We start from the raw sequence: 27561 nt of genomic DNA, 5'->3' as shown, positions 1-27561 counted from the left end.
GCCCTGGCTGTCCTGGAACTCACTCTGTAGACCAGGCTGGTTCTTCCTACCTCTGCCTCCCAAGTACTGGGATTAAAGGCATGCGCCACCACTGTCCAACTTATTATTAATTTTAAGTGAACAAAAAAGTCCTTAAATTTTTATTTTAACTTAATTGGTTATACCAATTAGTTTAAGTCAAAAATTCTCTGGACTTCTTAGCAATTGCGTAGGACTGTGAGGACCTAACCATGGGAAGTCTGAGAAGCACTGCACTAGAAATCTGAACATCTATATGTACATGCTTACTTACTTACAATCCTCAATTTTTTTTGAAATATACATGTAATTATACCAAAGTACCCTGATTTCTAACACATTTCTAACCAATATATAACACTAACACACACACACACACACACATATATCCCAAAGATATTAGGATCCAAGAAAATGTATGTTGTATGTTGGTATTAACAACAACAACAACATTACCTGTATTCATAGGAGTTTGAAAGGATGGTGGTGGACCCTCACTAACATTTCTTTTGGACTCCAGCAGCTGTCGCACTGTGCCTGCATTTCTATAAAAAAGATACATGGACAGTCAATGCCTATGCCATCCTAGAAGAGACCCACCAAAGAACAGGAAAATAGTGGCCCATGGTGTGAAAAGCGTGATGGTATTTGTGGTTTGTATACTATAGCTGAAGACAAAGTTGGTACAAAGACCACTTCATGTGAGATAGCACTGCACAAGAGTCCTAGTTATATCAGAACATCATCAGTACACGACTTGAAGACTGGATGTAGGCACAGGTACATTCTTATCACTGATTAAGCAATTCTTAATTGCTAAAAATTACTAATGACATGCTCATAAAGGAATACATAGGGTTTGGGGGAGGGGTGAGTCCTATATAGTTAATAACTAACACTGCAAAAGTAAAGAAAAAAGAAGGTCAGATTCTCTGGACACCTCTCCACCCACTTTTATCAGACCTTGGAATCCTAAACCACACAGGGAAGCTTCCCCTCTCCCACCCATCTTCCCTGCTCACTGAGTCCACTGGGGCAGGTCAAGCTGCCCTCAGCAGCCTGCTAGTCCAGGTGGAGCTCCAGTCTCCCAGACACACCTCTACCGACCTTCATCTGACCTGAGGGTCTGGAAGCACAGTCCAAGGATACCCATCAGGGGCCTGCCACACCAGGACCTAGGCTACCCCACCTCCCAACACCTACTACTACAGGAAAATCCAGGGACCAAAGCCATCCATCCAGATGCCTAAAGGCCCTCAAAAGAACACAATCAACAAAAGCCAGAAAAATGTGACACCTTCAGAGCACAGCTACTGTAACCACAGCAAACCTGGATATCCTACCACAAGCAGTGCCCAGAAAAATGACCTTAAACCCATGACTTAGATGATCATGGTATGAATGGTAGAGGCCTTTAAAGAGGAAATGAATACAGGAAAATACAATCAAACAGTACAGGTTTTAAAGGAGGAGACAAATTCCTTCAAGATACACGGGTGGAGGAAATAAGTAAAACTATGCAAGATGTGAAAGTGAAACTAGAAGCAATAAAGAAAACACAAACTGAGGGAATCTGGGAGATAGAAAACCTAGAGAGGAGAACAGGAACAACAGACACAGCATCACCAACAGAATACAGGAGATGGAAGAGAGAATCTCAGGCGTAGAAGATACTATACAAGAAATTGAGACATCAGTAAAAGAAAATGTTAATCTAAAAAATTCCTGGAGCAAGGAGTCTGAAGAAGAGAGCCTGGTGACAGGATGTTGGTATTAGACCTGCACATTCCATGCCAGTGCAACAACCTGCTGGCCAAATTTAAAAAACTCCTGGTGCCAGAAAAAAAATCCAGCAATCTCTGCACTGGAAACCTTTGCACCAAGGAAAGCTATGACTGTCTCAAGACTCTGGCTGGTGATGTCTATCTACATCATGAGAGGAGACCTTGAAGAAAATCTGAATTACCTGGAACAGAAAGTTGTGACTGTGGGGCAGTCTGATCCATCCGTCTGATCCATGGACACCAAGTCCATGGGGAGACATGGCTAGCTTAGCCCTGCTGCAGAGGCAGTTTGACAAGGACATTCTTATCTCAGGGGACACACACAAATTTGAAGCATTTGAGCATGAAAATAAATTGACATTAACGCAGGTTCTGCCACTGAGGCCTATAATGCCTTGGAAACAAATATTATTCCATCATTTGTGCTGCAGGACATCCAGGCTCCTACCATGGTCACTTCTGTCTATCAGCTAATTGGAGATGACATGAAAGTAGAACAAATTGAGTATAAAAAGTTGTAATGCCAGGCCGGTCTCCACCACTTTGGTTTCTTCTTCTTTTTTTTTTTTTTTTTTTTTTTTTTTTTTTTTTTTTTTTTTTTTTTTTTTTTTTTTCCCTTTTGTTTTTTTCCAGATAGGGTTTCTCTGTGTAGCCCTGGGTGTCCTTGAACTCACTCTGTAGACCAGGCTGGACTCGAACTCAGAAATCTCCCTGTCTCTGACTCCCAAGTACTGGGATTAAAGGCATGCGCTACCACTGTCCTGCTTGTTTTTCTTTTTTCTTATTTTCTTGTTCAAATCAAATAATTAAACACTTAAGAGGCAAAAATAAATAAATAAATTCCTGACACAAAACATCCAAAGTGGGATACCATGAAAAGACCTAACTTAAGAATAACAGGAATAGCCTTCCTGTCTGTGCCTGAGCACTGAGCAGATACTGGGCTACAGCTCTGCTCTTAGCCTCACAAAACCTAGAAGAATTGGGCCTCCCAGGAGCTCTAACCTGTGCAGTACCTTATGTAAGGAGACAGTAACACCTGCCCCAAACAAGGAGTAACTGGGACCCAGGAATTCACTCCTGGCCCAGAGAACTGTTTCCTTGCTGTCTGCACCCAAGCACTGAACAGATCTTGGGCCCCAGCTCCAACCCCAGTAGTAACACCCACCCCACATAGGTCTGATACAACCAAGATAATAGGAAGGACATGCTCCAGTCAGAGACAGTGAGCCCAGGTAGCACTAAGGAGATCCAGAAGGGAAGCACAAGAACATAAGCATCAGCAACCCAGGCATCCGTAGAACTTAGTTCTCCCACACAAGAAAGTCCTGAATTCCCCATATCACTAGGAAAGCAAGATTTAGATTTAAAATCACTTCTAATAATGATGATAGAGGACTTTAAGAAGGACATAAACAAGACTCAAAGAATTTGAGAAGAACACAGGTAAACAAGCAGAAACCCTTAAAGAGGAAACACAAAAATCCCTTAAAGAATTACAAGAGAACACAACCAAACAGGTGAAGGAATTTAACAAAACCATCCAGGACATAAAAATGGAAGTGGAAACAATAAAGAAATCACAAAGGGAGACTACCCTGGAGATAGAAAACCTAAGAAAGAGGTCAGGAGTCACAGACGTAAGCATCACCAACAGAATACATGAGATAGAAGAGAATCTTAGGTGCAGAAGATACCATAGAAAATATTGACACAACTGTCAAAGAAAACACAAAATCCAAAAAGTTCTTAACACAAAACATCTAGGAAATCCAGGACACAATGAGAAGACCAAACCTAAGGATAATAGGTATAGATGAGAGTGAAGATTCCCAACTTAAAGGGCCAATAAATATCTTCAACAAAATTATAGAAGAAAACTTCCCTAACCTAAAGAACAAGATGCCCATAAATATACAAGAAGCCTATAGAACGCCAAATAGACTAGACCAGGAAAGAAGTACCTCCTGTCACGTAATAATCAAGACACCAAATGCACAAAACAAAAAAAGAATATTAAATGCAGTAAGGGAAAAAGGCTAAGTAACATATAAAGGCAGACCTATCAGAAATACACCAGACTTCTTACCAGATACTATAAAAGCGAGAAGATACTGGACAGATGTCATACAGACCCTAAAAGAACACAAAGGCCACTATACTACTATACCCAGGCTACTATATCCAGCAAAACTCTCAATTACCATAGATGGCGAAACCAAGATATTCCATGACAAAACCACATTTACACAATATCTTTCCACAAACTAAGCACTACAAAGGATAATAGCAGGAAAGCTCCAATACAAGGAGGGAAATTATACCCTAGAAAGAGCAAGAAAGTAATCCTCTTCCAACAAATCCAAAAGAAGATAGCCACACAAAGATAATCCCACCTCTAATAAAAAAAAAAATAGCAGGAAGCAACAATCACTGTTCCTTAATATCTCTTAATATCAATGGACTAAATTCCCCAATTAAAAGACATAGGCTAACGGACTGGATATGTAAACAGGACCCAGCATTTTGCTGCATACAGGAAACCCACTTCAGTGACAAAGACAGACTCTACCTTAGAGTAAAAGGCTGGAAAACAATTTTTCAAGCAATGGTCCTAAGAAACAAGCTGAAATAGCCACTCTAAAATCTTCAGCCCAAGAACACAAAGGGAGGGACTTATGGCTCTGACTGTATAGGTAGTTGAGGGTGGCCTTGCCTGGCATCAGTGGAAGTGGATGTCCTTGATGCCTGAAAGTTTGGATTCCCCACTGTCCAGAAAAGGACACACTTGCAGAATAGTTGACTGTTTATATCTGCCAAGACAGAGTAATCAGCCCTTAATAATTCTTCATCACTAGGTCTGTCAGATGATCCTGGGCCAGAAGGCTGAAGATCGGATGCTCCAATGTTCTGTAGTATAGGGACTATCCAGGTGTTCAGCGGTCTCTATAAATTGGCTATGTTTTAGAAGCTATGCTTTGTGCTTCCCATAATTTCAGTTAACTCAGTCATTCTGGATTTCTGATGGGGTTGAAAACTTATGGTCTCATAGACAATCCTTGCTATTTACTTTGAGAGAAAAGATTTGAGAGGATGGTTTTCAGCTGACATTCATTCTAAAGCCAAGGGAAAAAAAAAAAAAAAGCCAGGTTCAGAACTAAGTCTTTTATTTAGGAGAGATGACAGAGGTTCTGCTTAGTCAACAAAATGATGGACTGGGTATTAGGTCTATCTTGCACCTTACTGACATAAATTGGTATAGTTATGCTGTAACTGTATTTTGAGAGAAAAGTTTTATTTTAACAGGAAGGGTGATATGTAGGAGGAGCCAAAGTGGGAGGAGTAAGGAGAGGAGCAGTAAGGAGAGGAGGAGGAGAATGAGAGGAGGAGCTAGGTGATGAGAGAGAAAGAGAGAGGGGAGCCAGACATGGAGGCAGATGTTCACATGTCTCTGCCAGTCAAAGATAGTTGATATATCTAGGTTGGGTATTAGGTTACACTTCTGATTGATATTGAGCATTACCAAATTTATGAAGCCATTGGTTAACATTAAAAAAATTCTATAAAAGCGAAAAGGAGAAGGGGGTATGGGATAGGGGTTTTCTAAGGAGGGGAAATGGGGAAAGGGAATGGCATCTGAAATGTAAATAAAATATCCCATTTTTTAAAAAAAAAAAAGGAAGTTTGGATTCCCTAGTGTTGGGGAATTCGAGAGCAGGGAGGCGGGAATGGGAGGATGGTGGGAGCACGCCCTCATAGTAATAGGAGGAGGGAGGATGGGGTAAGGGGTTTTGGGGAGGAATGGGAGAGGAGATAACATTGAAAGGTAAATAAATAAAATATCCAATTTAAAAAAAAAAACAGATAATGGGTTTGGCAATTGTAGTTGGGCAGTCAGGACTTTTTGTCAACAATTAATTATGGGGATTTTATATAATCCTCAAGGACAAGGTATTGTGGAAGAGGCCCATGGAACTTTAAAAAGATTGGTGAGACAAACTGTTCCTGAGACTAAGAATGATGCCGACCTGTGTGGGCTTGCTGAGTGCCCTGACAAGGGTGACTGGGGAGCTGTATTGGACATATGTTCCTGACCCACCTTTGCTTGACTATATCCCAGATGGGACAAGCTGCCTTGCTTCAAGTTTTTAGATCTTCTAGGATAGAGAATCGAAAAGATAAACTATGTCTCTTGTATTATCTTAAAGATGCTCAGCTATTAGGATTCTATCATGTACTGGTCTAGAAATCAATCCAATATTGGAAATAACAATCTACTTTTGGAAGACTGGATCTGGACTTTGTCAGCAACATATTTAGAAGCTAGCTGTAGCTCGCTATGATGTTAGGATAGCAAGAGATAATGTTGGGACAGGATCTGGATTTCAAGCAAGGGTTAGTGCATGTTTTAATGCTCTTTTAATTGTCAAGCTAAAGTTGGTTTTGTCTCTTCTATAGCATTTATTGTAAGTTGCATTGACTGTATAATTTCCAATTATGCTAGTGTATTGAAACCTAGCATGTCTGTTACGGGGGTCTATTAACCATCTTTCGTCTCACTGCCCTGAATATGGGAAAACCTTGATTCTCTGAAAAAAGCTTGAAAGTGCTGGAAGAAGTGAATTGGGCTTTAAGCAGAAGCAAAAGGGTAGCAATCTTGATTGTTGCTGGTATAACAGCTTTAATTCCATTAATTGCTAGCACCACTGCTTTTGCAATAGCATTGATACAAGGAGTTAAGACAACTATTTTTGTTAACCCTCTAACAAAAAATGTTACTGATGTACTGAGTATACAAAAGGATTTATATAGGTATCTAGAACAACGAATGATGCTCTATAACCCATTCAAATTATCTGAAGTTGGTTCAGGGTTCAAGAGTTAGGAGCCATTCCAAGTGTCATGACAAATATTACTGGAGTAGTATTACATTTGAAAGTCACAATGATTGTCATTATAATTAGAAAAAAGTTTTTAAAAGTTTAAATTATAAAAAGTTTATGTAGGATATTTGGCATAATCCTAACACGGTGTGTTAACTTGGCATAATGAGATTATGAATTTAAAGAATGCTGCTCTGTTGACCTTGATGCTATAGTGAATCCCAATAAAATTATCCATGGCCTGAGCTCAGTATTTCCATTTTGGACAAACCTCAGGAATGGCATATATTGCTTGATCAGGCTAGCCCTTCTTGTCTGGGGAATACTTTTATTCCTGCCCATCGTGTTAAAGCTTATATTTAACAACATCAACATGGCCTAAACCTGAAAATAGACCCCCAGACAAAGTTATTAAATTAACAGGTTGGCAAGCCAAGGATGGATAAGATTCTGCACAGAGCCTTACCAACCTAAGAGAGAAGTGTATTGCCTTTGATAATGCATATTCCATGACCCTGTAAGGAAGGCATTCTTGTTAGAACAACCTAAGACAGGCTCAGTTTTGTTAACAAAATAAAAATGGGGGAGAGGTGGAGAGCCTTTGGGGCTGCCTGGCAAGAAGCTGACATGGGCCAAGACAATGAAAGGGGATGCTGACATTGGCCAAGGACAAGGAAGTAGGCTTAAAGCAGGAATCTGACATTAGACTAGAACAAAGAAGTAATTTCAGGTAGGAGTCTAAATTGTAGCCTACAACAAAGAAGTAATCTCAGGCAGGAATTTAAATATTAGGCCAGAACAAAGAAGTAATTTCAGACAGGAATCTAAATTTTAGGCTAGAACAGGAAAGTAGGCTTTCAGACACAAAAATGACCTTGGGCTAGGATAGGGAAGTAGGCTCAGATACTTTGCTCATCCTGATAAGCCCCTAAAAACAGTAATCACGGGAGTGTTCACATAACTGGGTTTAATGCCTTGCTTTTTCTTTGATTATTTGTGCTTATTGTCTTGCTTGTTCCTCGACTATTTGCATCTATTGTATTGCTAGACCCTCAACCTAAAACTGACCTTATTGCATGTATATAATCAAAATGGTATAAAAGCATAAAAGAAGAGGGGGTATAGGATAGAAGGTTCTAGGGAGGAGAAATGGAGAAGGGATAACATTTGTACTGTAAATAAATAAAATATCCAATAAAAAAAGATAAAATAAAATAATAATAATAACAAGAATAGAAGGTGAAGAGGCCGAGGTCCAAGATCCAGAAAATATTCTCAACAAAAATCATAAAAGAAAAATTTTGCAACCTAAACAAAGAGATACCTATAAACATATAAGAAGTTTACATGACACCAATTAGACTGGACCAGAAAAGAAAAATTTCCCTCACCACATAATAATCAAAACACAAAATCTACAGAACAAAGATAGAATATTAAAAGCTGCAAGGGAAAAAGGCCAGGTAACATACAAAGGCAGACTTACCAGAATTACACCCAACTTCTTAACAGAATTTCTAAAAGCTAGAAGGGCCTGGACAAATATTTTGTAACCTCTAAAAAAACAAAAACAACAACAAATGCCAACCTAGACTACTATACCCAGCAAAACTCTCAATTACCATAAATGGAGAAAACAAGATATTTTTAAGACAAATCCAAATTAAAACAATATCTATCCAGAAATCAAGTCCCACAGAAAATACTAGAAGAAGCATTACAACCCAAGGAAGATATCCAAGATATCCAAGAAAACACAGAACATATGTAAATCTGTACCAGCAAAAACAAGGGAATCACATACAAATACAGACATATTAACACCACCAACATAAAAATAACAGGAAATAACAATCACTGGTCATTAATATCTCTCAAGATCAATGGACTCAATTCCCCAGTAAAGAGGCAAAAGCTAACAGAATGGATATGGAAACAGGATCCATAATCCTGCTGCATACAAGGAACACACCTCAGCAATAAAGATAGACATTATCCCAGAGTAAAAGGCTGAAAAAAATTTTTCCAGACAAGTGGACCCAAGGAGCAAGCTGCAGTAGCCATTTTAATATCTACTAAAATAGACTTTCAACCAAAATTAATCAAAAGACACAAGGAAGAACACTTCATACTCAAAGGAAAATCTATAAACACATATTTGTAACAGAAACATTGCTAAAGCTTAAATTACACATTGAAACCCACACATTAATATTGGTAGACTTCAACACCCAACTTGCACCAACTGACAGATTATCCAGACAAAAACAGAGAGAGAAGGAAACAGACATTTTCAATTAAATGCATCTTCCAGACATCTATAGAATATTTCACCCAAACACAAAAGAAGCTACCTCTTCTCTTAACACCTCATGGTTTCTACTCCAAAACTGACCATATACTCAGTCACAAAGCAAGCCTCAAGATGCAAGAGAACTGAAACAATGCCTTGTATCTTATCAGACCTCCATGGATTAAAGTTGAACTTCAACAACAGCAGAAACACCAGAAAGCCTACACATTCATGGAAAATGAACAACTCTCAACTCAATGATCACTGGGTCAGGGAAGAAATAAGGAAATAAATGAAGATTTCCTAGAATTCAATGAAAATGAAGGCATAACATTCCCATATCCCATACTCTGAGGAAAACAAGAAGCAAGGAAACCAAATAGGAGTAGAAGGCAGAAAATAATCAAAAACAGGGCTGAAATCAATCAATTACAAACAAAACAAAGAACTGATAAAACCAAGAGCAGGTTCTTTGAGAAAAATCAACAAGATAGACAAGTCCTTAGCCAAACTGATCAAGACAGACAATATCCAAATAAACAAAATCAGAAGTAAAAAGAGAGACATAACAACAGACACTGAGGAAACTGAAAAAAATCATTAGATCTTACTTCCAAAGCCATAGAATCAGAAAATTTTAACAAAATGGACAATTCTTTAGACAGATACCACATACCAAAATCGAAATCAGGTAAACTATTTAAACAGCCCTATAGCCCCTAAGGAAATAGAAGCTGTCTTTAAAAGTTCTCAACCAAAAAAAAGCCCAGGGACAGATGGTTTTAGTGTAGAATTCTCAACATAAAACAAGATACACTGACTCTTATAGAAGGGAAGGTGGGAAATAGCCTTGAACACATTGGTACAGGAGACAATTTCCTGAACAGAACACCAATGGCTCAGGCTCTAAGACACACAATTGATAAATAGGACCTCATGAAACTGCAAAGCTTCTGTAAGGCATAGAACACTGTGAATAGGACAAAATGGCAGCCTACAGATTGGGGGGAAAAAAATCATCACCAACTCTACATCTGACAGATGGCTAATATCCAAGATTTAAAAAGAAATCAAGAACATACAACGGGATGGACCTAGGTGTCTCTGCACATATGTAGCAGGTGTGCAGCTTGGTCTTCATGTGAGTTCAGAACAACTGGTGTGGGAGAGGGCCAGCTATTCCAAAAGCTGTTAACTGTATATGGGCTATGTTCTACTAGGTGGGATGTCTTGTATAGCCTCGGTGGGAGAGGATGCACCTAGCCTCACAGAGAGTTGAAGTACCAAGGAAGGGACAGGGGGGAAATACCCAGGTGACCCCACCCACTGATTGGAGAAAGAGAGGGGAAAAAGAATTGTGGAGAGAGTGATCATGAGAGGGGCAGTGAGCAGGATGTAGAGTGAGTAAATAAAAAAATGCAAAACGCCTGAATATAAAAAACTTTCATTTTTAAATGTTTTAAAAGACAACAAAAAAAAGAAACAAATTGACAAAAACAATACATACTTTAAAAGAAGTAAAAACCAACAATTAGGTGACCTAATATATGTTAAATACCCAATATACCATTTACTGCAGCATAGGTATCTACAATTATATGCCAAGATTAACCTTGCTTTCTAATATAAACAACAGATAAAGAGAACACAGGTCTTACCTGTAGGTCACATTATTATTGCTGTTGACATCATTGGCAGGCTTTCCTGGTGATATAGGTGGGTTTGGAGGGCTCTGGAAGGGAGGAAATAAGGAAGTAAATAATAAATTCCAATATATAGGAATTGTTTCAAAAAAATGCCTTCAAGGCTTTCTCCTTTCTCTGTTATTTAACTATTACAACAGAAAACATTGCAAGAGCAGACAACATCACTTTGTCTTTTCCTATCTTTTCTTGAAAATGTTTCTTCATAAACCTCAAAATTTCTCATTTTGTTAATCTCTGGCTGGTGACTTCAGTCATTTTCTCTTACTGACGCTTATCTCTCTGACTTAGTAGAGAGTGCTACACTCTTTACTTCTCCTTAGGAGCTGGCAATTTGCTTGAATGTTTCTCAGAACACTCCGAGGTCACGTGGAAGTGCTCTCTCTGTGTAAGGCGAGGGCCCCAGTGCAGTGGCCTTTGCTGGATAGCAAGCCCAGGGATACCTACAGTAGCCCTGCTCACAACATGTGAAAGCACCAAGATCTGTGCATGGTCACAGCTGGGAATGTGATGCCACTACACTTTCTGATTGGCTTCACAGAACTTCATGCTTCTTTGTGCCTTACACAGAGAGAGCACTTCCACATGTCCTCGGAGTGTTCTGAGAAACATTCAAGCAAATTGCCAGCTCCTAAGGAGAAGTAAAGAGTGTAGGGCTCTCTACTAAGTCAGAGAGATAAGCGTCAGTAAGAGAAAATGACTGAAGTCACTCCACATTTTAAACCATACAGAAACATCAAGTGTGGAACATATTATTGAAGTAATGACAGTGACAACATTCTTCAGTCTCACAAACTTCTCAGTTTAGAATGAGGTCTGGGCAGCAGCAACACTGTGATCCATTTGAGACCCACTAGACTTCAAATGCTTTTTCTTCATTTTCTTGACAATACGTGAAATCTAAAGCTCTTGGGTTTCTTTTTGCAAGCCATCCTTACAAATGGCTTTGTTTGGGGAAGATGGATTATCTCTTGAAAATCTGTCATTCTCCCAGGAAAGAAATTGATAAAAAGGAAGGAACTTACACAGGCAGCTGTCATCAATTAATATATTGGCCACAGACCTAAGAGAGATGCATGCCCACTACATGGTTATTACAGGCAACAAGAACAGTAATTCAAATTCTTCAGGAGGAGAATGTGGTATGGAACTATGTCAATAACGAAAAGGCTCTCAGACTAATGATGACTGTGAATACTGTTATTGTTAGCAATCACCATGTACAGATAATGGAGTTATCACAACATAAAAAGGCTGTTTACTCAACTGAAAACAAACTTAAGCTGCAATACTAAGTTAGGAATAAAAATATAATGGACTAATAAGGAAATAACAAAAAAGAAAAACCAAAAAGCAAAAGTCAGACAAAGGGTGTGCTGATGTTTAGATTTAATTCTATTTAAAGAAATATGTTTAAACTATTAAAGGAAACAAGAAGGACACAACCTAATTTTCATCTGCATCCTATAGTAACAGCACAATAGAAGAATGACTGTAAGGAAAATAGAAACCAAAGTAAGACACTAGCAAGAACGGACAAAGAAGTAAACAAGGTAAGACAATTTCCAAAACATGACTTCTGTTTTGTGAAAGAGTTTCTTGTAATCTAGGCTGTCATAAAACTCTCGATAGCCACGGAAGGCCTTAAACTTCTGATTCTCCTGCCTCCTTCCCGTCAGGTGCTGTCGTACCATGCCTTGTCCCATGTCATGCTAGGATGGATTCCAGTGTTTCTTGCATGCTAGTCAAGCACACAACAATCAAGCTATATGTTCAGCCTTTAAAAACATGACAGAGAGGCTTACTTCTTGTCTTTTCTTAAGATCATCTTTGGCTGCTCCAAAACGTTTGGTTAATCTGGCTATCTTGGCCTAGAAAATAAACAAATAAAAGTCAAGTGTTATACCGTCCTTTTAAGTCTGATACACAGAGGAGAAAACAAAGATATACGGCTCTGGCTCTTCCAAGCAAAGGAAGATGAGATGGTTGTAAAATATTGAAAACCAGAGAAGCCGGGCGGTGGTGGCGCACACCTTTAATCCCAGCACTTGGGAGGCAGAGGCAGGCGGATTTCTGAGTTCGAGGCCAGCCTGGTCTACAGAGTGAGTTCCAGGACAGCCAGGGTTACACAGAGAAACCCTGTCTCAAAAATCCAAAAAAAAAAAAAAAAAAAAAAAAAAAAAAAAAAGAAAAGAAAAGAAAACCAGAGAAAAATCACAGGAAACCCATTACACCATTACAGTCCCTGAAATAACTGCCAGGTATGAACAGGTTAGGCCAGCGTGCGCTTAACCGCAGCTGGTGTGTTTGTTCTCACCAGATTATTTTGGAACATCTAAGACTTTATTTGCAGCTATTTTTCAAAATGGCTATAATCACACTTAAGTTTTTACTGAAAACATATAGGCATAGCGGTATCCATGTAAGCCATGTAAGAGATCTCTGGACAAAATGACTTGGGTACCTATGTACTGTGCTGACTCATTTGTATGTGCACTTTCCTGCTAGGTCTGTGGTACTCGACCTTCCTAAATGCTGCAACCCTTTGACACAGTTCCTCATGTCGTCAAGATGCCGAACCATAAAATTGTTTCATTACTACTTTATAACTGCAATTTTGTTATGAATTGTAAATACTTAATATAGAGGGTATCTGATATGTAGCCCACCAGTGGGGTAGTGACCCTCAGGTTGAGAACCACTGTACTAGAGGCTGCTTATATAAATATTTTTTTTGTTTTTGTTTCTTTATTGAATAAATTGAGTATTTCCTAGTACCTTGCTATAGTCATACAAGGCTAAAATTGTTAGGTTTATTCTTTCAGAATATTTCTTTAGTGTTACTTACAAAAGTGGAATTCTCCGTGCATACCCTAATGGAAGTCTTCTAAATGTTTTTCAGAAAGGCTTCTGACAGACTCCTGAAAGGCTTCTTTCTGAAAGACTATCGACAGATGGGCAGGTGAAGGCTTATAAATTACCCTTTGAAAGATGAAGGGAGCTTAGATGTCAAAATCCTTTCATGTCTACCCTGTTTGGAATTCACAGAGAAAAGAACTCAGTGTCCCTGGGCCTTCTAAAGTGAATTGCCAACTGATGAGTCTAGGGAATGAATATACCAGAGCACCCCTAAAATCCCTCTTCAACAAGGAGGAGTCCGCTGGTCCCTGCAGCTCCTCTGGCTCTGGATACATTCTGTTATTGCTCACTACAGCTCTCAGTCTTTCAGAGCCTGTCTATCCTGTCTTTCATGATGTTATTGTTCTTGTTCTGTCCTTTCTTTATACTGTTCTCCATTTCTAATGAGCTGTGGTTTAACTAATTCCTGAGTTTATCAAATATTTCCTGGGCCTTTGCTCTTTCACCCTGAGTATAAGACCAAATGTTTCTTACTATTTTGCTACATTTAAGGATGCTGTACAAGACGGCTCAGCACTTCCCACCAAGACAACAACCAGCACTTAACCACCCAGAACCACAGAAAGAGAGCTGTCTTCTTGACTCTACATATGCACCATGGCATGTCTACACCCACACACATACACACATATACATAGTAAATAAACATAATAAAAATTTTAACATCTAAGCTTGATTTTTAAATAGCAATTGTTACTATGGTATGCTTTCTCTTCTCCAAGGAGTAAAAGAGACTGAAACCAGGGGCTGGGGAAATGGCTCAGTGGTTAAGGGCACTGGCTGCATTTCCAGAGGACCTAGGTTCAATTCTTAGTACATGGTGGTTCACAACCATCTGTAACTCCAGTTTTAAGGAATTTTCTGACCTCTATACACACATCAGACATACAGGCATAAGAGACTAAAACCTCAAGAGAAAGCAGCCAGCTAAGACAACCCTACATAAAAACCAGAAGTATCAATCAACAGATACATAAAGTGAAGAAACACAGAAAAATGAGAAAAAAAGTTAATGACCCTTTAATAACTGAATCCAAAAACAACAAAATGACTGAAATGCCAGACAAAGAATTCAAAAATCTAATTTTAAAAAGAACGTAACACCTCAATGGGAAAAAAAAAAATGAAGTTAAATGAAGTAAATCAAGTTTGGGCATTAAGATAACAAATTCAAATTTAACAAAGAGAGATTCTATAAAATAATATATAATTAATAGAAATACTAGAAATAAAAAGGTCAATTATATAACCTCAGTAGGAAGCATCATCCAAAGACCATATCGATCAGAATAAAGAATATTAAAAATTGAAAACAAGTAAAGAAATTCTTATGTTGATATAATAATAAAGGAAAGTAAGAATAATGAACCATGACAACAACTTTCAGGAACTTTGATCAAGAGACCAAACTCAATCCATGAGTTACAAGAAACTGAGATGCAAACTAAAAGCATAGAAAATCTATTCAATCATATTATAGCACAAAATTTCCCTGATTTAGAAGATATGGACCTTCACATATAAAGGGAATTTACAACTCTGATCAGACAAAAATTCTTCATGTCACATGGTAGTTAAATTATCAAGAGTACTCATCAAAGAATGCTGATAATTACAAAAGTGAAGGGCCATCTTAGGAAAATTCATTAGAATTGTAATACAGTATAAAACTCAAAGCCAGGAAATCATGGAATGTTATTTCAGGTAAATCACTACCCAACAGGTTATTATATTCAAAAAAGTTATCCTCTAAACAATCACTAAATCAAACCATGACAACTTAATCAAAATTAGAGAAAATCAGAGAATCCTACATACACAAAGAAGAAAAGTTTCAATTCAATCAGAGAATCCTACATACACAACCACAAAAGTTTTAGAAAAGGATGAATTCCATGAGAAAATATGTACAAACATAACTAGGAAGTGAAATGAGTTAAACACACTGAACCAGAAAACTTTTAAGATGAAGAAGGGAGAAAGAAAGAGTGTTCAAATCAACTGAGGAGCAAGAACCATGAAAGAAGACAGAATTCCAGGAATAAGAATATAATTCTCAGCAATATAAGTAAATTATCTTTTTCTAGTTCAAAAATACAGATAAACTGGTCAGACTAAAATAGGGAGAAGAAAATCCAACTGATTATTGCCTGCAAGAAACACACCACACTGTTAAAGAGTTAATATGACAAAAATGGAAAATGATAATCCAAGCAAATGATAACTTAAGGCAAGCTGGGGTAGGTACCTACACATCTGATAAAGAAGAATTTAAGACAAAGTTGGAATAAAAAAAGATAACGATGATGATGATGATGATAAAAAAAAAGGATTCATTCTATATTCATTTTCATTCTCCCTGCAGAATTATTGGGAAATATACTAAACTTTTTTGGGGGTGGGAGGGGGACTTAAACGATTGAATAAAAAAGTACTTGGGCAGGGAGTGAAAGCAGCAGTTGAGGATGTGGTTCAGTTGGCAGAGTGTTTGCCCAACATGAACAAGGCCTTGAGTTTGATAAACCAGATATGCTCATAATCCTAGCATTCAGGTGAGCTAGGGATCTAGAACTTCAAGATCATCCTTAACTATATGTCGACAAACATTTATTTTTAATATGGATTCGGTAACATCTTTTTTCTAAATTTTATGTGCACAAATGTTTCCATCGGCATATATGTATGTATGTATACTATGTATGTGTCTTCTGCCTGAGGAGACCAGTTAAAAAGTATTGGATGCCCCAGAACTGGAGTTGTAAACAGTTGTGTATGACTATGTGGGTGCCGAGAACTGAACCTAAATACTCTGAAAGAGCAGCCAATGCTCTTAACCACCAAGTCATCTCTCCAACATGATAAACTATCATTAAAGCATAATATCCACAGAGAAAGTATACAGATGCAAAAATAACTCCCACCTCCACCCCCAAGAAAAACTTCTTTTAAGTACAAACTTAGGTAATTTCAGAGTCTCTGCTACAAGTTAAACTATACAAAGCTCATGTTATAAAGTCTACAACAGTATCTCAGGGTCACTACAAAAATAATTAACTAATACAAAGTCATGTTGGACTGGGATTTTCTCTTCTAATCTAACAAATGTAACTGGTACCTTCAAAATAGAGAGAAATCTGGATACACACACAGAGAATGGTTTGAATGGAAAGGATGCCCCCACAAAGCGGTCAGCACATGAGAAGAGACATGACATGTCCTTCCTCACAACACTCAACCTCGAGAGAACACTATTCTGCTGACACCTTCATCTTGGGTTTCCATCTCTAACTAATGATGTAATATACTTCGTTCTATAAAGTGTGCCACTATGTATGGTTCTGTTTCCACAGCAGCCCCAGCAAATCTAGTAACAGACACCTTTTCTTCTTAAATAGAACGTAAATAAATTTTGTGCTCAATCTCAAAGTTATAAAAGTGGTACCACAGGATCAGAAGATAAATTCTACATGACACCCAGGTATATAAGGCTGACAAGACTGCAGACCAGGTACATGGGACAACCAGGTACATGGGACAGACCTGCAGTTCGGTGAGCACTGCCTTATGCCTCTTGTTGCACTCTATCTTCTCCACTCGAGTTTTTAATTCTGCCAATGTCTTATCAAATACAGCACACTGTAGAGCACACAGTTTTTCTTGTAGCAACCACTGTATGACCTAAAAAATAAAAAATACAATTGCAAAAAGGCAATTCAGCAAAAACAAAAATAACAATAATAACAACTAATAACAATATAAACTTAATGAATAAAACATGATCACCTAATTTAAAAAATAAAATCCAAAACTCAATGCTACCTTCTAAGATTCTCTACTACCTCAAAATGAAAAGAACATGCTAAAAATAGTATCTCCAGAGAGTAGAATTCTGAAAATAATTTGAAGCTTTAGCATTTTCATATCTTCGTTATCATGCAGAAACCATAAAAACAAAATTTGTTAAAAAGAACAAGTTCAAGATTTTTCTAACCTATTAAGGATTGGAAACAGTGAGAGATATATTAAAAATGATACTGCAGTAACAGAATTGATAAAATATTTCTAAATGCTTATTCAAAGTTCCACTATTACTCTATCTGGACCACAATAAACAGGACCCTGGCAACCTGTCCTTGACACCTCTGTTCTTGCGATGGATCGTCAACCCACAGGCCTTCCTACTCCTTCACAAGTTCACCTGCACAATTCTATACACACTGTATCCATTACTACCTCAACATAAACAAGAGAAAGAAACTAGCCAGTGACAGCATTTTTATTGCATAATTTCTTAATTTTTGTTTTTAAAAAAAACATAAATATTTGTTCTTGTTGTACTAGTATCTCAGTAGAAGACATTTCAGATTATTAATTTATAATTAAGTCCATAAGACCCTGAAAAACAGAATCAGGTTTGGTGACTCACACCTGTATTCACAACACCTAGAAGTTGACACAGGAGGACACATACAAGATTAAGGTCAATTTGGGTTATAACTTGCGTACAGCCTAAGCTACTATGAACTAATGTCTCATGGGGGAAAGGAGACTGGGAGATCCAGAGACAGAGGCCTGAGTTTCATGTCTCTCTATAAGAGGTATTTGAACATATTAATGTACACATGTGTGGTGTACCATGCAGGTATGTGTGCTCATGAATGTCCCCATGGATTCCAGAGGTCAACACTGTGTATCGTCCATGATTCTTCAGTTTTGAAACAGTATCTCATATTGGTTGAGTTGAAGTATACCAACTGGCTAGAATGGCTGGCCCCTGGGCCCCCCAAAGTTGCCTCCCTTAGTTTCCAAGTGCCCTAGCTAGAAAGACAAGTGAGCACCACCACGCCTGGCTTATATGAATGCATCCAATGAGAACTGGTCCTCATGCTGGCATACTATTTACCATCTGAGACATCTCCTCTTTCTCAGACTTTGAAAAATACATGTAACACTAATTATTTTCAACATATATTATATGCTAGCATAACATACAGGGAAGTTTCAAAACTATCTTTACTCTGAACACTCACTTTTCCCAGTTCATCTAAAGCCTTGTCTCTATCATGTTTTAAACTAATATGAAAAGGGGTTTTAGGATATAATAACTTAATAGTATTGAGAGTAAAGTCTACTAAATAAACTTTGTTTCTTCTGCATTGTAAAATAATGTTCATATAAAAGGAAAATGTTCAAAACCCTTAATTTTTTAATAATAATCGAGGAATGTCATAGCTCGCTTCTATTTTAATATTCACTACCACATTTTAAAATAAAAATATTGTAGCCAAATAGTCAGAGGTATACAATCATAGATGTTATAGCTTGCCATTGTCTTCAAGCTCTGACTAGATTATGTCAAGGTAAACACAGAATTATAGGATCATGCTAAAAGTCTCCAAGCATGCAGCTTGTTCTTGACACATTTGAAATGCAATGTGTGCCACCTTTTGAAGCTTCTGGTTGATGTCTCCTTTGGCTGTGATCTTTACTTGAAACTCGGCCTCATATTCTTCTTCCATGTATCGCCGGCGTTTGGACTGCACACTGTCCATGTCTTCTGACTTAGAACGCTTTCGTCTGGAAAATTCATCTGAGAAAAACAACAAAGCAACCAGCACTACTGAGTCCGCTGTCTCAGTTACAGGCTCCAGACTACAGTCAGCAAGACCACGTACGCTCACATCACAAGAAGCAGCAGGCATACAATGCTCAGCTTTAAAGAGGAAATAAATGACTGCAGCATGAGAAAACGTCCCAGCTGCTTAGCAATGCACACTGAAGACAGCATTCTTCTCCAAACTGTCACATTAACATAGAGCTGTCTATAGCTTTGCCGTGAAGATAGGAAGCCTCCCATGCTCTTCTCTCTGCTCAGTTCCATAGCACAAGGGAATACTATAACATGCAAAAGACATCACTATGACATAGATATCTATTAGTTATGTACATTCTGAGCTAATTATTTCTATTTCATCCTTTTTCCTCTGTAAAAACAGGTGCAAGGCAGTCATTCTGACTGAGCCACTCCCTAATCATTCGACATTTAGAACAGTAACAGTACTTACTCTAAGAGGTATTTAACATAGCCAAGTAGAGTTCGAGTACATAGAGAAAAATTAATGCCACAAGTGTACATTTGGCACAGAACAGACATTCAAAGATTTTACTTAAAACATTTTTTTCAAATGTTAACATTCATGAAGTCATCTGAAAATTTATACTGGCTTTTCAGCGTTTCAAAAATTATATCACTCCTATTCCATACCTTTTATGGCTATACCAAAGCTTCTCCATAAACCTATTTCCTTTGATCTGTAACATGTTCAGGATATAAGGTAGGGAGGAGCTCAAACACTACTCAGCTTTGTTAGAATAGGAAATAAAGAATATATTCACATCTATCTATGCATTTATTCAATATAGTTCTACTTTATAACTTTTTAAAATAGACATAATAAACCAAAATAAAACCCTGGCTTTTTTCTAAGTCTGTGGAATCAGTTCTAGCATTCCTTCCCTATGCATCTGCTGCAGACACAACTACATTGCAATTCACTTAAGAACAGCAAGGCAAATCCTGCCCTAAACTTGAGAGCAGCTTAAGACACTGGTGCCTTAGAGTGTACATCTAAGTCCTCTCTGCAGAATGATTAACATAGACAAATACAATAAATCCATTAATATTCAAAATAATACAAAGATCCCGGAGCTACTAATGAACAACAGCAGTGACTGTGGCTTCAATGTAGCTGCAACCATCTGTGGAGAGAGATGGGAGCCCATGGCTGAGGCCACACTAAGGCAGGCAGGTGCTGGTGCATGCGTACTTCTCACAGGTGGCTGCTCCTCGTCTGGCACTCGCTTCTCTTCCTCTGCTTTGCTGGCTTCCTCACTCCTTTCTCCCTCTGTGAGGATAAATGTGGAGAAGGGAGCCTTATTTCTATGGAAATCAGGAACATCTCATTAATTCACATTTTTGGTCACCATTTGGGCTACCAAGTAAATGTTTTACAAAACTGAAGTCACAGAATAGGAACTATAGAGAATATGGGAGTATACAGTGAGAAGTTAAAGACCAAGTTCACATTCAAATGTGTTTATGCCTAATAAACTGAATATGAAAACAAACAAGATTTCAAGGCCAACAATTTTACTTACTAATTTTTCCATTATCAGTAACAACTATTATAAATCATTCAGCTTTCTTTACTCTCTGTTATTAAAATAAACCACAGCCAGCAAGGTGGCTCAGAGAGTAAAACTTGCCAGCCTGCCTGACATCAATTCCCAAGCAGTACATGGTAGAAGGAGAGAACTGACTTGATATCCTCTGACCTTCACATGTACGATGACCACCTAACAATAAATAAATGTAATAAAACTAAAGCAGTAAAGACAATTATCAAAATAATAATGATAAAACAACATACTGGTAAATTCTAAACAACTCAAAAATCTATGCTGAATTACCATTTTCCAGATCTGCCTATTAGATACATGGCACTTAGAATATCCACTAGAGTTTGACATTGTATCACAGAAAGAACTCTGGTAAGAAACAATGTTAGCAGATTCTGGCTAGGAAATAGGGTTCTTTAACTTTTTGCTCAGTCTCTAGGGATTGTGCAAACTGCCTTTGAGGGAAGATTTAGTGTTTGTGTGTGGGAGGAAAAGAGTGCTGGCTTTCCAGAGCTAGAGTTATAGGTGGTTGTGAGGTACCTTGTGGGTGCTGGGAACCCAACTTCAGTCTCTGCTAGAGTAGCAAATTAATACTCAACACTGAGTAAAAAATAAAGGGGTCACAGCACTGGGAAGGTTGAGGGGCAACACTCAATGTGAAGTATGAGACTAGCTAGACTTAACAGGAGAAGAAACAAGGCGCCAGCTTTGCACATATAGCTGGAGGGCTTGATCTGAAAGGAAAGAACAGATCAAATAGCAGCTAAAGAATGGATGTGATGGAATGCATAATGATATATATATAATGTATATTTAAATATATATTATATATATCCATATATGGATATATATATATATATTGTCTGAACTTTCCCAGAAAAGGAAAAACTAGGTTATAGTCTCCTTAGACTATGATTTTAATCATTTAGAAAGTATCAGTTATCATTTAGCAATATGCAACAGCTTGTCTTCAGATGTACTAAGACACATTAGTTCTAATTTTGTAATAATAAGACTTTTTTCTATTTGTTTTGCTAATGGTTTGAGACTGGGTCTCATGCAGCCTAGGCTAAACCTCCTAGGTCCCCCGCTTCTCCCTGTGCCAACATATCTAGCTGCAGCTCTATAAACTCTTCTTCATGGATCACTAATACTGAAATTATTGAACATGTTGTATTGGATAGTTTATTAAAGCAAATAAAAGTCCTTAATCAGCTAACCTGAAGAGCTCATCTTATTCTGGGCTAGAACTTCAGGCTCATCTTTTCCACACGAAATATCCTCTTCATCAGAAAGGACTAAAAAGGCTTCTTTTGGCAAATTCTCACTACTTTCTTGTTTTGAGGGCGAGCCAAAAGAACCCTCCATTTTATCCTCCAAATCTTGACTTGTTTCAACTGGAAGGAGAGAAGTTTTTGAAAAGCAACTGAGTTCATCCTCAGTGGGTGCGAGTTTTTCCAAAATCGGGATGATCTCATCTGTTTCCATAGAATCCGTGTTGTCCAAGACAGTATCCTCCTTCTTGTCGTCTTCTGTGGGGTCCTCACTGACAGCTTCTACAAGTTCTGCAGGACTTTTATGCCCATCCTTTTCGCTTTGGTCAACTTCCATGCTGCTGGAGATGGCTTCTTCTTCAAGAGCAGGCTCAGCAATAGGCTCTTCCTCTACCTTCTTCATATTTTCTGGAGGTAGATCGGAACAAATAATTGCACTATGTGTTTCTAGAGTTTCTTCCTTCTCACCAACATTACTGTTCACTTTATTTCCCTCATCAAATGAGTCTTTACTTTGAATTTGGTCTAGGTTTTCATCGTCTTCATTCTTGTCTAAACAATCATCACTGTTATTGCTACTCTGCTCTGTCTTGTCAGTGTCAGGACCTGGTTCACAAACTGGCACTGAACTTGGTTTCAAAGTGTCAGTGGCTGATTCCACAGTGAGCTCACCAGGAGTCAGCTCACCAGAAGCCAGTCTGCTGCAGACAGACCTGCGAAGGGACTCCTCACTAGAAGGCAGATCCTCAGAAGGTGAATCACCAGAGGTGACACAATCATCCAAAGCTGATTCCCCAGGAGCCAGCTCACAAGACGCCACTGCATTTGTGACTGTTTCATCTGAAGCTGGTTCACTTGTATCTGCTTCACCTGAAGCTGGTTCATGAGACACTGGCTCACCAGAAACTGGTTCACCAGAGGTGGACTCACTAGAGACAAGATCATCAGAGGCGGGTTCTTCAGAAGCAGTATCTCCAGAGATGGGATCACTACAGGAGGGATCACTCAAGGTGGGATCACTGGAAGAGGGATCGCTAGAGGAGGGATCACTGGAGGGAGGCTCCTGACAGGCAGAGTCACCAGCAGCTGGTACTCTAGTGGCCAGCTCTCCTGCAGTCAGATCACCAGAGACTGGGTTATCAGAGGCTGGCTTATCAGAGGCTGGGGTACCACAGCCTGGGTTATCAGAGGCTGGCGTACCAGAAGCTGGTTCAGTGGTTACTTTAGAAGCAAGATCAGAAGTTATACTGGGGGACAAAGCTTCACTATTCAAATCTTCTTGCTTGTTTTTCACACCAACATTGGGGATACAAGGTGTTTCTTTCCATTCTGTTTTACTTTCTTCAGATTCCAAACAAATGCCATCAATACCATTCACTTCTTCTCTGTCCTGAACACAGTCTGTGTTTTCCAAAGGTGAAGAGGGATCCAAGTCTCCATTTTCATGGTTCCCATTCAACAACCTCCCATCGGCTCTCAGCAGCTCCTCTTTGACTCTGTGCACAGCATCAAGCTGCTGGCGATCGCTCGCTCTCATTGTTTTCCGAGCCTTGAAGACTTTTTTCTGAGGTTCTTCTATACTATCCATTTTGAATCTTTAAATTAAAAGAAAAGAATTTAAATCATTGAGATAAAAGTCATCTAATTACAGGTTTAATGAAAAATTAAAAGTAAACAATTTAGATCATATAAATTTAAAACAATGACAATAAAAACCTTAATCCTTACTACGTCTTAGTTCTCATATTTACTAGTCACATAATATAGAAGTGACGAAACAATGCACACCAGAACATTAATGCAGGAGAATGAAGAGGGATCAGAGCTAATTTTTATTCTCAATACAGGAGTTAAAAATGAGAAGCTTCAGGAACGTGAAAAGTCCATGAAAAAAACAGGTGCTGGGAACCAAACCCACATCACTGTCTACAAGAGCAGCACTTAACCAACCACTGGATCATCCCTCCAGCTCCATTTGTAGGTTTGGAGAAAGCAAGAAATGAATGCTTTAGAGTACAGGATTCTTCCATGGACGAATAAAAATGTTCTAACATTCACTGTGGTGAAAGCTACACAACTTAAACACTACACATACTGCAGTACGTGTTAGAGTCCTATCAAATCTATCTGTCTGCCAAAGGATGACTCTTCTCATTGTTACTGCTCCTGCTGTACATCTGCACTGTAGCTTGGCTGCTTTCTCCCCTAATACCACGTGTTTGACTTTTTGGATGAAGTTAATTTACATCTAATGAATTACTTTTTCAGTTGCTGTGACAAAAATCAGTTTGGGGAGAGCGGATTTGTTTCAAAACGTTATGATGAGGAGGTTGCAGGAGAAGTTGAACCAGCAGGGGTTGAAGAGGCTAGTCACATCACACCCACAGTCAGAGCCATGACAAACTCCCAGCACACTCCTTTTTCCCAATTATACAGACCCACACCCAGCCCAGGGAATGGGGCTCCTCACAGTGGGTGGGTCTTCTACATAATTAACCTAGTCCTGATAAGCCTATCCACAGACATATCCAAGGGGCCCACCTCTCAGTGATTCTAGCTCTCTTCACATGACAACTGAGACTAAGCACTCTACATCATCTTTTTCCTTGTGATTCAAGTTTAATCCTTTAATTCTCAATTAAATTTCACCTTGCATAATACATACACAAAAATGAATCTAATATTTTTTCAAGGTATTTATTTTTATTCTATGTGCATGTAACCAAATATCTATGTGAATTCCATTCATGCAAAGTGGTGAGGAAATGGTGTTGGATCCCCTAGAACCAGTGTTACAGATAACTCTGACCCACCACGTGGGTGGGAACCAAACGCAGGTCCTCAGGGAGAGCACTCAATACTCTGACTTAACTGCAAAGCTACAGCTACAGCTCCTCATCGGCACATCTTTTTTTCTGCTAAAGTATTTTCTAATTTTCATAGTTCTTTCTTCTATCTATAAATGACTAAGCAGTATATTTCTTTAAGAGATAATACCAATCAACAGGTAAAGATCATTATCAAAATTTCACATCCAAAACCCAATGATCATTATCAAAAATTCATATCCAAAAGCCAAGCAATGTTGATCATTAGTAAGCATCCTAGTAGTCTATACGAGGCCACAAAAGTGACTGATTGACAGTTTTTCCTTAAAATGAGTGAGAATGTGGTGCTGTATTTTTACTGCCTAAATTGTAAATGAGTATAAGGTTACTAGGGTGGGCCCTAGTGCAAAGTGAATAATGTCTCTGAGACTACAACATGCACAGAATAAAACCATGTGAGACAGGAGCTACGCCATCACAAGCCAAACAACTAAAAGCAGCTAGGAGATCTGTCTAAACAAATCCTTCCTCAGAACCGTCCACAGAACTATGCCTTGACAACAGCTCCATTTTGAACTTCTAACCTGTAAAATTAAGACAATATACCGTGTGTGTGTGTGTGTGTGTGTGTGTGTGTGTGTGTGTGTGTCTCTGTGTGTGTGTGTCTGTGTGTGTGTCTGTCTGTCTGTCTGAGAGAGGGAGAGAGAAGGGGGGGTGAGAGAGAGAGAGAGAGATTGATTGATTGATTTACCACATAAAAACAATAGTGAGAGTAAACGAGGAACGGCCTGACCAGACATGGAATATCCATTAGACTATATTCAGCACTACCTCATAATTAAAAATAAGACACTCAAAAAGCAAAAGGGAATTCACTTATATTTGCTAAAGGTTATCAAGATGTAGATGCTACATCTAATTATGAAATGTTATTAATTTAACAAGAGAAACAAAGACACTGGGATGTCTTATCACCAATTTTATGCTATCAAAAGGCTAGTGCAAAAGAGCAAGTAAAAGAAGACAGAGCTAAGCCTCTCATGCAGAGCATCTCTGCTTGGCATGTGTAAGGAAGGTATGGTCCCCAGCTCCATCAAAAGGAGAGCATAGCCAGCTGTAGAAAAGACTAACAGGGGAGGGGGAAGAGGGACGGAAGAAGCGAGAGGTGAACTATAGGCTGAATAAAACACATATAAATGTGCACCTTATACACATATACACTCTCTCCCCCACCCATTCTCTCATTCACTGATATACTTACTTCCTAGTATCACCCAATCAAGAATGAGGCTCTACTTTTAAATGGCACAAAACAACTTATTCTACACTATATTAAATCACGTTTTTAAAACCTTACTAATATAACTTACCTACAATAAATAAGCATCCCAATAAGTTAATAGTGAATGTTTTTCAAAACTAGAAGCCTGAACTATTTGTCAGAGACCAATACAGCTCTAAGAACATGGCACTTTGTCAAAGAATGTCTAGATTATGTTACATTCTGCATTCATTTTCTGAATTTAATTCAATAATTTAAACAGTTCTTAGTGTCCTCTTTTCATTTAAAGTACTTCTTAGAAAAATTATCTTTCAACTCTCCAGAAACCTTCATACAAAATCACACTGGTACTATTTTAAGAGTCTAGAATTTAAACTTGTAGATTTTCTTTCCTCATCCACTTGCAAGTCCTGTCACCGATTCTACATAAACTTTTGGCCTACTTTTTGGTGCAGAAGATCAACCCCAGGGGTTTCCAATGCGTGCTGACCAGTGCTCTGCCAGTGCTCTATGTCCCACACATCCCAAGCTTAGCACTCACTTGGCTGACTATAATAAACATATTAAATGTAGTGTGGTTACCATTTAAATATGTTCAAATACTGAAGTACCAGTCCTTTAAACTTTGAAATATTCATTTTCAGGTATTCTATGCATAACCAAGAGTTATAATTGTTTACATTAAAATTAAACATTTTAAAAAAGTAAGCCAGTGTAGTGGTACATGCCTTTAATCCCAAAACTTAGGTGCGGAGGAGAGAGGCATGCAGAGGCAGTGGATTTTGAGTTCAAGGTCAGCCTGGTCTACAGAGCGAGTTCCAGAACGGCCAGGGCTGTACAGAGAAACCCTGTCTCAAAACAACGAAGATAAACAAACAAAAATACAAAACAACAAAAAAAAAGCCCACACTTAACTTTTCATAATGCAAACAATCAATGAGCTCTGCTGAGAGTCCTAAAGTTTGAATCCCACATCTCCTGGATAAGGCAGGTTACCTAATGTTTCAATCTTTTAAAGTGTTTAAAAGAAACTGTATCTTAAAGTGTCTTAAGAGGAACTACGTCTACCAATACAGGTTTAGCTGAGAATTATGAGATGTGACTAATTGATAACAGATGTGACTAATTGATAACATTAATTAATATTAATGATTTAAGCCAAGCAAAGTGGAGTATACTGGTAACTTGAGAGGCTGAGGCAGGCGGGTCATCACAACTCTGAGGCCGGCCTGACTTATAGTCAGTTCCTGTCCAACCTGTGCTACACTGTGAGACTCTGCTGCCACAAAAAAAGGCCATCTAGAATGATTATAGTTTAGCCTGTATGTGCATTGGGTGTGGATTTTAGGCATAACGTTCAGACTCTGAGACAAATTTTCTCTTAAATAACATTAAGAG

At 38.4% G+C, this 27561-nt stretch overlaps 1 protein-coding gene and 1 pseudogene across 2 annotated transcripts in view; one reads left to right on the top strand and one right to left on the bottom strand.

Annotated features, from left to right (window-relative positions):
- The window catches only part of Atf7ip (activating transcription factor 7 interacting protein), a 91914-nt gene that overhangs the window by 24742 nt on the left and 39611 nt on the right, over positions 1-27561 (bottom strand). For both annotated transcript variants that reach the window (XM_034511557.2, XM_034511556.2), the window contains exons 2-8: positions 22000-23648; positions 20428-20505; positions 19045-19190; positions 17141-17278; positions 12487-12552; positions 10637-10710; positions 475-563 (exon numbers count right to left, since the gene is read on the bottom strand). In XM_034511557.2, coding sequence (XP_034367448.1) covers positions 475-563; positions 10637-10710; positions 12487-12552; positions 17141-17278; positions 19045-19190; positions 20428-20505; positions 22000-23641 — 2233 coding nt within the window. In that variant the 5' untranslated portion in view covers positions 23642-23648. The remainder of the gene's footprint in view (positions 1-474; positions 564-10636; positions 10711-12486; positions 12553-17140; positions 17279-19044; positions 19191-20427; positions 20506-21999; positions 23649-27561) is intronic.
- LOC143443569 (vacuolar protein sorting-associated protein 29 pseudogene) lies at positions 1783-2373 on the top strand (annotated as a pseudogene).

The sequence above is a fragment of the Arvicanthis niloticus genome, chromosome 9, assembly GCF_011762505.2.
Source record: "Arvicanthis niloticus isolate mArvNil1 chromosome 9, mArvNil1.pat.X, whole genome shotgun sequence".
NCBI classification, from domain to species: domain Eukaryota; kingdom Metazoa; phylum Chordata; class Mammalia; order Rodentia; family Muridae; genus Arvicanthis; species Arvicanthis niloticus.
Note: the sequence above shows the minus strand (reverse complement) of the source record. Positions and strands in the feature narration are given on the sequence as shown.